Source organism: Boleophthalmus pectinirostris, unplaced genomic scaffold, assembly GCF_026225935.1.
Source record: "Boleophthalmus pectinirostris isolate CB_2022bp ecotype Guang Dong unplaced genomic scaffold, ASM2622593v1 HiC_scaffold_10, whole genome shotgun sequence".
Taxonomy (NCBI): Eukaryota; Metazoa; Chordata; class Actinopteri; order Gobiiformes; family Gobiidae; genus Boleophthalmus; species Boleophthalmus pectinirostris.
In genome coordinates this window covers 12,727,251-12,739,605 of record NW_026570971.1, presented here as the reverse complement: position 1 = coordinate 12,739,605, position 12,355 = coordinate 12,727,251, and the positions used below count along the sequence as shown (strand labels likewise).

Genomic DNA, 12,355 nt, shown 5'->3' with positions numbered 1-12,355 from the left:
AATAAAAGTATAACTATAAGTGCAGACATTTTATTTGACTTATAAAATCTAAACACATGGTATAGAAGAGACAAGTGGAGTTACAAGCTTCTAACAAAACATTTTATTCATTTTCAATCACTGCTATATACAAACTGGAGTTAATGGAAAGAAGTTTTTGGTAGTTCTGCTAATACATTTAGTCTACTAAGTTATTAAGACATTTCATAGACTAGATTGTAAGTGAAAATGAAAATAATTTTAGTCAAACAGTTGAAATAAATTACATTTTTTCAAAAACTGTGCAGTCTTGAGCCCTACATCCCAGTGTAACGTTTGATTGGGCTTCCATGATGACATCCCGGGAGAGAGGAGCCAGACTCGAGAGCAAGATTCTCAGCTGTGATAACAAGCTGCAAGAAAAGATCACAGGATTCCATGTGTAGTTCTTACTCTTAGGAATTCTGAGGAATATAGACCAATGTTTTACAGTTAAAATGTTGGACCGTAATCCACTAGAGGAATTGTTAGACATGTCCTGCCGATCGATTAGTCAACTAAAAAGGGGGCGTGGCAAAATCTCTCAAAACTATTATGCATCTCTATGTATCTCATCCAAACTGCACTCACAAGACTACACCTGCATGGGAGCTCATGCAAAAACAACTGTTTATGCAGAAAGTACTAGGAAACAATGCATTATAAAACAGAGTAAACTTGTCAATTATTGGTTTAATCTGCCTTAATCTACAGTTAACTCACTCATTCACCAATTTCTCCTTTCTGCTGTTGTAACTATAAATCCTTATAATCTAAATCAAATTCTCAATTGTCTCTCTAAGTCAAATTCACAGAGGACCAAAATTAAAAACTGGGACTAATTCGTGGGCCAAACGAAATATTTATAAAAAAAATTCAACAACATCTGCATGTTTTCTTTTCTTTCGAGATATGTAATGTAATGTAACCTTTTCTTATTAAAATAAATGTTTAATAAGAGTTTTGCTTAAACATTGAATCCAGAACAAGCATAATATAAAATAATAACAACATTTTAAATAAATAATGTCTCTATAGCCTGTCTGTAGGTCGTATATGACACTTTAAGCTTTAAGACGTTTTAATTCTGTTATCTCATCAAAAACAGACCTGGAGTTGAGTTTTGTTTCATTCACACGAGTAATCCTTTATTATCAGTCTTTTTACATCTCCAAATCTCAAAATGCTCTGTTCCACCTTGTGATGTCATGTAGCGGTTATTTTCATCTTTTACCTTTTACCTACATTTAAGTAGAGATTCGGAATTCCAGATTTGAAATCAACCTTCTAACGAAAGTATATAGAGTTTAAAACACAGTGAAGAACTTCCTCTATTACCACATGACATCACAAGGTGGAGTGTTCTCAGTTTGAGAAAAGATAACGTCCTAAATTTGCAGGATTTGTGTCTTAAATATGTGTGAATGAAACAAAACACAACTCTGGATATGGAAAAAACATTATAACAGAGATCAGAAAATAGTGTAATATGGGCCTTTTAAATACAAATTATACACATTTTTAGGTTGGCCAAGACTCTATCGACCAATTAATCAACTAAACGTCTAAAAATGCCCTATTAAAATGAATGGGAAAGTGTGCAGAGCAAAAGCCTGTGCTCCTACTTCACTGTCAGAATGTAATGTCACCGTATTATGATGTATAGTGTTCGCATGTCAGGCTTAAAAATAGTCTAGCTGACACCTGCGAATGACAAATGGTGTATAGTGGAAAGCCTTTATAAAGAAGACGATGCTAGGGGATGTTATTTTAGTGAATGTAGGCCAAACATAGGTGGTAAATACATAGAGGGGTCTTATGGAACGCACATTCTATCATATTACATGTCAAATTTATTACACAACCACACAGGCGTCAATGTTATTAATGCTCCAGTCTGTATTTACTCAATTTCTACCTCAAACCAGTTTTCATCATCCCCTATTGATCACTGTCCTGCAGGATAACACCATCTTCTTAGCTCAGGATTAACCTTTTGTCCATTTGGAAAAGCGTAGACTACAGCCTGTATAATTAAGACTCTGGAGCTCTTGTGTTGCTCTATTAGCAGCCAGCGAAGCGTACAGCGTCTAGCCGGCGAGATCATTACTCCGTCTGTAAGAAAGTTGGGACTATTGTGTTGGTTGCTAAACACTTTGAGCTGTGACAGATAGGACAGCGTTCAGGTGGTGTTTGCAGTGCATCTTTTTGGCAGGAGGAGCAGTAGCCGTGGGGTGAGTTTGTGAATGCGTTGCCTTCCAGAGCAGGGAGTGCCATCGGAGACACAGGGCTGACACCTCGTAAACATTTGAGCTATGGAACAAATCTCAGCGCTTGGACTGTTTACAAGGCCCGTGTCATAGTAGAAAGTGGCTCTTCTGGAAGTGCAGAGTCGTGTTTGCATTATTAATAGGGTAAATTAAAGATGCAGGTGAGAGACTTTTCGGGTGAGAGGTCTGACATTTGCTCCTCTGGTAACTTGGTCTTATCCCTTTGGAGGTAGTGAAGTTTCTTACCATAGTGTGGAACTCTTCTTGCAAAACAAAAACATCTCCAAGAAATGTTACTTTCTGAACCTTTAATTCTGCAAAATAGTTTGATGTTTAGTTTGACATCCAAGGAACTGCTACACAACAGCAGCTAAGTACCTCTTTAGCAGTAGGGATGCACCAACTCAGCTTTTTCAGTTCCAGTAGGCGAGTTTCATTATTGACAAAAGCCCGTGTGGCATGCTGGGAAATATTTTGACTTGAGGCAAGAAACACAAATCCAAAATGGTGGACAGAGCGAGAAAGCACGTAAAGGGTATCGATCCTGATTATTTATCCACTCTAGCTTCAGAGGACACAAGACAATTTGACTAGAAATTGGTCATAAGCACTGAAGGACGCCAAATCACCTTTTTTGATCCCTAATAAGCCTGGACGCAAGCAAATTGCTGGTCTGAATTGCCAACCACTGCGGCAATATCCACAATTACTTGGTGGAAACTCCTGGCATTTAATAGCAATGATGTCAGCTGAAACTCGCCTATATCAATACCGATGTTATAGCTATAAGTTTCCACTTATACCGATATTATTACACTACCAGCGCATAGACTGAAAACTGCATTTTTCTCTTAAAACAAAAATAAAATAATACAGAACTGAACCACATGTGTTATATAGTTGTTATTCATCTCTTTGTATAAATAAATATACTCAAACATTTTGAAATTATCTGGGCCAACTTTGACTACTACATTGATTTATATGTCCATCGAGGATATATGATGAACTGGTATTTGTCGATATCTGATCCACCACATTTTTCAGTATTGGCACCGACATACTAGCCAGACTGGCACCACCTAGTGCCTCCGCTCAATTTCATCTCTCTCCGGCAACTGGTTCAGGAATCAAAATACACTAGACGATTTGCAAGAACACCGGAAGTTGTAGACCATGCTCTGGCCAATCAGTGAAGAGCTGTGAAGCCATGACGTCAAACTCAAGCGCCTGTCTGGGTCCCTTTTGTGGTACAACACAACAGTAAACAAAGCGGTCAAGTTGGATGTAGACGAAGACATACATTCTGTGTTGGCAACGATTCCCGAGATCAAGGATTTAAAGCCGGAACAAAGAGAATGTTTGGTGAAATTTATCAAGGGGAAAGATGTTATTGCCCTTCTTCCTATGGGATTGCGCATTACATATGTCACCACCAAATAGCAGCAATTGGTTAAATAAAAAAAGTACCGTCGAGCAAATGAATCGTAATGTTGCGAGGTCAGACGGTTTCCACGAAGTGACACCGGCTGATGGCTAAGACTACCGACATCCTATACCAACATCAGATCAGCTCATCCCTATTTAGCAGTAATACCCCCAGTACCTCTCCAGTAACTGTCATAAATACAGTGATGTACATTGATACATTAAGTTGGTCTAGCCTAGAGAGAGACAGTTAGATTCATTCTGTGCCTTGTTAATAATTTCAACTATACATTTTCAGATTGTTGAATGCCCACCCAATCTCATAATTAAATCTGCTCATCTATAAAGTCTACAGACAAAGATCATAACAATCTCACTGAATATACAGATATATTCAACAGAGCAGTCTTTTGTATCCAACTACATACATGTCTTTAGATAAACCATGGTGCAGATGTAATCAAGAACTGGGAGGGGTAAACGCCAGTGATTTCATTGCTAATTAAACATGGGTTATCGCTTAATTACAGTTAGCCCCGGCCAGCGTAGCCCCAGTAAAGCCTTGCCTTTGCCTTTCTATGGGGAGCTCTCTGCTGTGGAACCTGCTGACTCCATGCATTGGTGACTGGACACAACATCTGTCCGTCCATCTGTAACGGGAAACAAAAGCGGAGCTAAATGAACTGGAAGAAATAAAAAGAGCCCATTATTACGATATTTTCTCATTTATGTTATAACGTTTCCTCACCGAAAACATACCTGGAGCTGTGTTTTGTTTCATTCATACATACAGTGCGTTCTTCTCTCTTATTCTTTCAGCCCTGGAATTGCCAATCTCCACTAATCAAAAGGTAAAAGGTAGCTATTAACTTGAACACTTCATGACATCACAAGGTGTAACAGAGTATTTTGAGGTCTGTAGTAGTAGTAGTAGACAGTGAAATAATGCAGGATTACTCAAACATGTGTGAATGAAGCACAAATCCAGGTATGTTTTTGATGAGGTAACAACATTCTGACAGGGCTTAAAGCTCACAAGACAAACCTTTGAACAATATAGGACATTTTTAAGAGTGTATTTTTGTTTTTAGGTTGCTGGTTTGACTTCGGGAGTGGATGTTTTAGCCTCGCAGGGAAATATGACCACCTTGACCACAGCCACGACCACTAGCACCGCCCTGACGCCCTGCAGACTGAGGAGCACGGCCCACACGGGGATCCCAGCACCCAGCGTCACCCACCACCCACCCACATCCTCTGCGGCGACATCCTTCTTCATTAGGTAAGCCCCTCCCCCCAAACATACTGCATATTGCTTGTCAGAATTACATTAAGACGGCAGATTGCAGTCAATATATTCACATGTACTGTATACTTCATCTAATCGAAGCAGTATTGGCTTTCTGTTTTGGTTGTAAAATGGTTGGTAACTACAGTACAATACTGTTTAAAGGAGAAATTGACTTGTTATAATGGTGCTCCCTCATCATTGGCTTTCTCTAAATTGTGTTTTGATTGATTCATGTATGTTTGTGTAACGCTGTATTGTCCTGCATTCAAAGCTCAAAGAGTGCTCAGGAAATTTCAGTTTGCACCTATCACTTATCCCCGCCTACAGCTTTGGACCTACTTGCAGCTGTTGGAAAGTAGGGTTTAAAAATGCAGCTTTGACATAAAAAAATAATAATAATGATCAAAAAAATAATAATATAATAATAGTAATAGTAATACTACTACTACTACTGCTGCTACTACTGCTACTACTACTACTACTACTACTACTACTACTACTACTAATAATAATAATAATAATAATAATAATAATAATAATAATAATGGGCATTGCTTTATGATTTTTTGACAAGTATGAAAAATATATAAATTAATTAAGTGTAAAAATATATCTACTTAGGTTATATTTTATAGTTTATCACTAGACACCAGTAGAAAAAAAAGTAATACAAGCAAAAACCACAATACATGTTCATGAGTGACAACATTTATTATATTTATATTATTATATCACTTAAAGCTATCATCTGCAAGTTGATTTAATTTTTTTTTCACCAGTTGATGGCAGATGAAAAACCTCTTCTCACCTGGCCTTTTTTCTGACTCATCTATGTTCTCCAGGCTTCTTCTTCTTGTTAGACCAAAGCTGGGACACTATCAGACAGCAGTAATGTAGATAGCATCTAGTGAGAATACAACAGGGGAGGATCAGCCAATCCAATTATAAATGGTAGCTTTTATGGAAAAGAATATACTATAACTAATGATGTATTCTTTGGTTACTTCTTAATTCAGAAGTGATGTTATGGACAAATTTAATATTCAGTATTATGAGTCAGTAATATCCAGATGCAAAAAAGGATTAGCCTGATTCATCAGCCAGTTGGTTGGAAACCGTCTGACCTTGCTGCATTAGGAGTCGTGCGCTCGACGGTAGGCAAGTACTTTTTTTTATTTAACCACTTGCTGATATTTGGTTGTGGCGTTTGTAATGCGCCAAATCCCATAGGAAGAAAAACAATAATGTCTTTCCCCATGATAAAATTCACCAAACATTCTCTTTGTTCTCATTCTCTCAGCTTTAAATCTTTGATCTCGGGAATCATTGCCAACACAGAATGTATGGCTTCGTCTACATCCATCTCGACCACTTTGTTTACTGTTGTGCTGTACCACAAAAGGGACCCAGAGAGGCACTTGAGTTTGACATCATAGCTTCACAGCTCTTCGCTGATTGGCCGGTGCATGATCTACAACTTCCGGGGTACTTGCAAACCGTCTAATATATTGCAATTCCTGACTTAGTCGCTGGAGAGAGATGAAATTGAGTGGAGGCAGTAGGTGGCGCCAGCCTGGCAAAAAAAAGGATATAACCATGACTAAAATCAAACTTTATAATTTTCAGTTCACATTTTCATTGTACGAAACATATTTTTTGCAACCCTCATGAAACCCCCATAACTGTGCTTGTCAAGATGAGATTAAGATGTTATATGGCTGTGTTTACTATTTAGGCCCAGCGTGCATTGAGGCAGCACGTGTGTAGGTGTACTGTACATGAAGCAATCCTACGGGGAGATATGCAGGGACTCGCCTCAGTCTGCTCCACAGGGTCACGGAGTTAACCGCGATGGGGGATACCGATTCCGAGGAGGTGTTGCTCTTGACGCGGATGAATTACTGCACGCTCTGGGCTTATGCATCATCATCAGGCTAAATGAACCTCCAGTGCAGGCTCCAGTGCTCGTGAATGGATAATACTATTACATAATTTGATACGAAGTGGGCGCGTCTCACGAAAGGGGGCTTAGGTTAAAGACGCGTATTGTTCTGTGGAATTTCATGTTGAGTTACTTTTTGTCGGCTGATTTCCGATTATGTGGTGTTATTTTGATAATTTTGAAGTGAAGAAAAAATGGGCAGAGCGTAAGCCTCATTAGACTTAGAGTTAGACTTAAACAAACTTTACTGATCCACAAGGGTAATTATTTGGACACAGTAGCTCACACATCACAATAAATATAATAACACGGATCTAAAATATAAATGGTAATAATAAATTCAAAATAAGTAGCAACTATAGCAAAAGACTCGTGTAAAATAAGGCATAAGTATTGTATATGTACAAAAAAATAAAACAAATGTAGAAATAAAGTACATATATTTTGGCTGTATACAAGATAAAACTGTGCAAAGGTGAAAGAATGATTGATACAGTTGGAATATGGAGTATGGTATGAATGTAGTCCTGTATCCTTCACTGTTTGAATTACAAGGAAAGTCCCAGGTTTCATTCGAATCCTGACAGGTTGCCACCCCAGTGGTGTTGATGAATTGGGCATAAGAAGAAAAAAATAATTTCCCTAAATGGTCAATAATACATGTTTTTGTCCTGCACCATAGCCAGGGTGGTTTGGAAGGGCTCTTAAATGAATCACATTTTAAATCGAGGTGAGATTCAATGATCAGCTTGGGGCTTTTTAATTACCTGAGTCTTTGTAAGTAAAAGTGTGTACTTTGGAGCAGAGATTAGACTTTCAGGGAAAATCTTTGTGTTAAATGGAAATGATTAAAAGTCTGTCTTGAAGTAAGATTGGATGCAATTTTTAAGTGTTTTTAAGAGTAAATAAGTAAAACCAATATGAAAATTGTGATCAATACAAGTTTTTTTTTTTTTTTTTTTGTCATATCGACCTCAACGTCTTGATTTCAAATCCCACTGTCTCTTCTCTTATACTAAACTTTCAAACTCAATTTTGATACTAAAACAGATTTGATTGGTACTGATTTCGATTAGCCTGATTCACCAGCTGGTTTCACTTTGTGGAAAATGTCTGACGGTAGGCAGGTATTTTTTAAATTTAACCAATTGCTGCTATTTGGTGGAGATGTATGTAATGTGTGGGAATGCTCAGTGGTGTCCAAGTAATTGCCGGCTTCACAACTCTTCGCTGATTGGCCGGTGCACGGTCTACAACTTCCGGGGTTATTGCAAACCGTCTAGTGTACTCCGATTCCTGACGTAGTCGCTGGAGAGAAATGAAATTGAGCAGAGGCACTAGGTGGCGCCATACAATAAAAACACTCTTTATTGAGAGAATAAAATGCCATTTTCAGCATTAAATAAGTGTCCAGATAGTTTCCATAGTGGTTCGTGGGCGTATATATGTGGTCTTATGCTTGTTCTAATACAGCTACAAATCACTCTACAGTTATTCAATGTGACATTTTTAGAACCGATACCTGCTCAAATTAGTATCTAGTTTTGTTACTAATTTTAGTATTGATTAGTATCTGAATTTTGATTTTTCACAACCCTAGTGTCTCTCCAATTTTCCTTTCAAAAACTATTCTTTAAAAATACTAAAATTTTATGTTGTTGAATAAAAATTCTTGTCCTTGTTCAGTGCTTGTGCCTCGCTACTTAGGGCTTCACGTGGACTACACCCTTGACCACTGTGGAAAATCACCATCCAAAGTTATTTTATTTTTGTCCATTCTATTGTCTGCTGCTTGTTTTGTTTAGCACATTTCCACCTTCTCTCCTCTCCTTGGCTCCTACCTCTGGGGACTCCATCAGGCTCCTCTGGCCGAGCGGACGCCGCAGTGTGCCACATTGTCAGTGATAGATTTCTCTGGCAGTGGGTCAGTGCATACATTCCCCTGCCTCTTCTCTCCGAGGAGTGCTATGCCGTAATGAATGCCGCCGAAAAGGAAACTGGCCGGAGTGACAGAGGAGAGTGATGCATTGAACTGTTGAAGCTGGGGACTGCGGGAGGTGTGTGTGTGTGTGGGGAACGGGTGCCGGAGGGACCCGTAAACTATGACAGCAAAGCCATAGGGGATCAATACGGAGCGTAGCATTTCCCAAAAAGAAATATGGAGGTTTAATGGCCAGTTTACAGTAGTTGACAAAATATACCTCAGCATGATGATAATGCAAAACGCTATCGAAAAAAAGTTTGTAATTCCAGGTGTACTACGTCATTTGTCAAAACATTTCAGATTCTCCTTTCATGCCAATCCAACCTACTAATTAGTTATTCAAGCTACAAGAGATTCTTACATGCTTGGACAAATTTGAATGTCATTGAGTGCCAGGAATTGCCTCCAGCTTCAAACAGGCAGAGGAAGATTGTATTACTTTCTTTTCAATACTTTCTTTTGGCTTATTTTAAAGTTATGGTATGAAATTACTAAAACAACTAAAGTAAAAGCGTGTTGTTTTCATTATGGATGTGTTTATTTCACAGTAAAATGTACATCTTACTCTGAGCAGAATTGCACCTCCACAAACCTGACTCATATTTGGCTCGCCTGCTCATTCCATGGAAATGTTGTTGCATTGGTCATTGATACTTTGCAGCAGATGTCATCAACACTACCTGGGGGTGTGATGCTGACTGTCTGTGTTGTAAGACTCAGCTGGAACAACAGATGATTTGTGCTGTTAAACAAGCATTAGCCAACACTTTTTCAGTTTGTTGCCCTCACCGTTTTTGTTAAAAATCAAACATCTAAACAGGACCATAAACATGAACTTAATATTGATCACAGGCTTGTGAAAAATGTATCGCTTAAATCCATTTTTTTGCAGTGTTTGCTTATGTTAATGACATGATCCATTATATCTCCACGGTAACTGCCATAGAGATACATGTAGAACACCCCCAGCCTAATGTCACTGTAAAGCATCGATAATCTTCCACAGTATGACTTAAAACTTGTTGTTCTCCGTCTTGATTGTTCTTAAACAGGGGTGAGTAATTATTATTTTTTCCATAGGGCCACATGAGAAACAGAAAATACTGTGGAGGGCCAGGCCAAAATGCTTAACTGATTTCTGCATAATATTAATTTTATTTCTTTATTACAAAACAGTAAATAGCATTGTTTTGACGAGATGGTAAAACTGGTAAGTGTTTATGTTATGACTAAGCAATAAAAAAGTGAGGTTGCCTTACAAAAATGTCATTAAAAAACACCTCTAAAATAAAAGCAATGCAGCTTTAGTCCATGCATGAGGTAAAATGATAAAATATGTTTATTTTGTAATTCCAAATCAGCTTAAACAGGACAGTCAGAGTCAACCAAAGAGCCGTATGTGGCTCTACAAGGCCCAGGTTTGTTCATAAGTTTGGTTTGAACTTTTTATTTCCATGGAATCATGCAGGTATCTTTTCACCTCCAGAAAGTTAGATACTGTGTCTTTAAGATGTAAGGTTTTTACAGATTTTTCAAGGTACACTTCTAGTGAAATGAATGTTCCACAGTATAGATTAAACCAACTATCACGAGGGAGACAATCAAGTTATGGCACTACAATTCAGACCTGTGGAGAGTCGCCTTTATTTACAGAAGGAATAATGTATTTTTGAGCAATAGAAGCGTCCGTAATGAATAAAAGCAAGATGGAAATGTTTCAGACAAAGCAATAACATCTCCATTTGGACAAGTAAGTAGCGAACCCTCCACCAGAAAAGTTGCATAGTGTACCTTTAAATTAATAATTTTTTGCACAGTATAACTTTTTGGACTTGCCTTGCTGAGATCACATTCCAGATCTTGGTCTTCATAATGCTCTGCTTCCTGTGTGTCCTGCTGTCCGTCCCGGGAGCCTGTCCCCTAGAGGCCGGGCTAATGGCTGACACAGATTTATGAGATAGCGTGTTTTCTTTGGATGAGCGCTCAAAAGGGTTTCAGATAAAGAAGTATAGAGGGAGGTGGTCCTGTTTTTTCCTCCCTCGAGCGTGTCCGAGTGGGGCATCAGGGCTGGAGGTGAGAACCACGCCTTACGTTTCATCCCACAGATAAACCCTTGCCAAGAATGCAGTGTTTTACTTGGCTCCGATCAGCTCGATGACAATGGGACGGCTTGGCACAGTAGGTGAGGGTGATTCACTGGAAATGGAAGAATAGCTGAAGAATCATTTATTTTCTGAATTTAAACGTCTGACATTTGGAAAGTCAGAATTACTTTAAATAGGGTCTTCAAAAGTATCGAAACTAGAAACTAATTTGAGCAAATATTTAAAAAGTCACATTCACAGGACAAAAATTAACTTCTCCTGAATAGTTTTAGAATGATCTTGAACACTTATAAGAGCACATAGACTAGTACATGCCCATAGACCTAGCGTTGTAGTCAAGACCGCACTAAATGAGACCAAGACCTGTCTGAGACCACAGGGTCCCGAAACCAGGGCAAGACCAAGACCTCTGAGAGTCGAAATATAGACAAGACCAAGACTTTTAAAGGTCAAGACCAAGACCAGATCGAGATCACGGCACATCGAGACTAAATCGAGACTATCTTTGTAATTTTCTACATTTATTTGTATTTTGCAGTTTTGCACATATATATCAATGTTTTAATAAATCTATCTTGATTTGATCTGATTAATGTTCATTTAGGCTTAAAGTAGGTCAAGCAAACTGTACTGCACTGCAACACTCTGCGTCCGTTTTTTAGACCCTCACCCACAGTTTGAGAATCCCTTCTTTAGTCCTACTCTCACTGGCACTTTACAGAAAACAACGTCAGAGTTTTAAAGTACTTTTTTCAAGTCCATAACATTTACAGTTAAATTATTTTACTGGTTTTGCAGTGATACTGAGTAGCCTCTGCACATTTATGTTACGTTATGAAATAAGATCACACCTCGTGTCGGAGACAAGACCGAGACCAAGCACTATCAAGACCAAGACAAGACCTAGACCAAGCGCCATCAAGACCGAGACAAGACTGAGACCAAGCGCCATCAAGACAGAGACAAGACCGAGACCAAGCACTATCAAGACCAAGACAAGACCAAGACCAAGCGCCATCAAGACAGAGACAAGACCGAGACCAAGCGCCATCAAGACAGAGACAAGACCGAGACCAAGCACTATCAAGACTGAGACAAGACCAAGTCCAAGTTGAGACCAAGACCCTAAAAAAGCAATCTTGAGGCCGGTCTCGTGACCAACACCTGTCTCGAGTTCTACGACACTATAAGACTGCAAGATAATATAAAAGAAAGTACTATGATTTAATGTTAAAAATTACATTCTATTGCCTAAAGAAAGAGTATCAGTATCGAATCTGTTCTGTAGTATTGAAATCAAGTTTGAAGTTTTGGTAT

The 12,355-nt window shown here is 38.6% G+C and overlaps 2 protein-coding genes across 2 annotated transcripts in view; one reads left to right on the top strand and one right to left on the bottom strand.

Moving 5' to 3' along the window:
• The window catches only part of kif26ab (kinesin family member 26Ab), a 158,573-nt gene that overhangs the window by 73,286 nt on the left and 72,932 nt on the right, over positions 1 to 12,355 (top strand). The window contains exon 4 of the mRNA XM_020919502.2: positions 4,808 to 4,998. Coding sequence (XP_020775161.1) covers positions 4,808 to 4,998 — 191 coding nt within the window. The remainder of the gene's footprint in view (positions 1 to 4,807; positions 4,999 to 12,355) is intronic.
• peli2 (pellino E3 ubiquitin protein ligase family member 2) overlaps positions 1 to 12,355 on the bottom strand; it is a 144,856-nt gene that overhangs the window by 119,480 nt on the left and 13,021 nt on the right. The gene's annotated exons all lie outside the window — the stretch shown is intronic.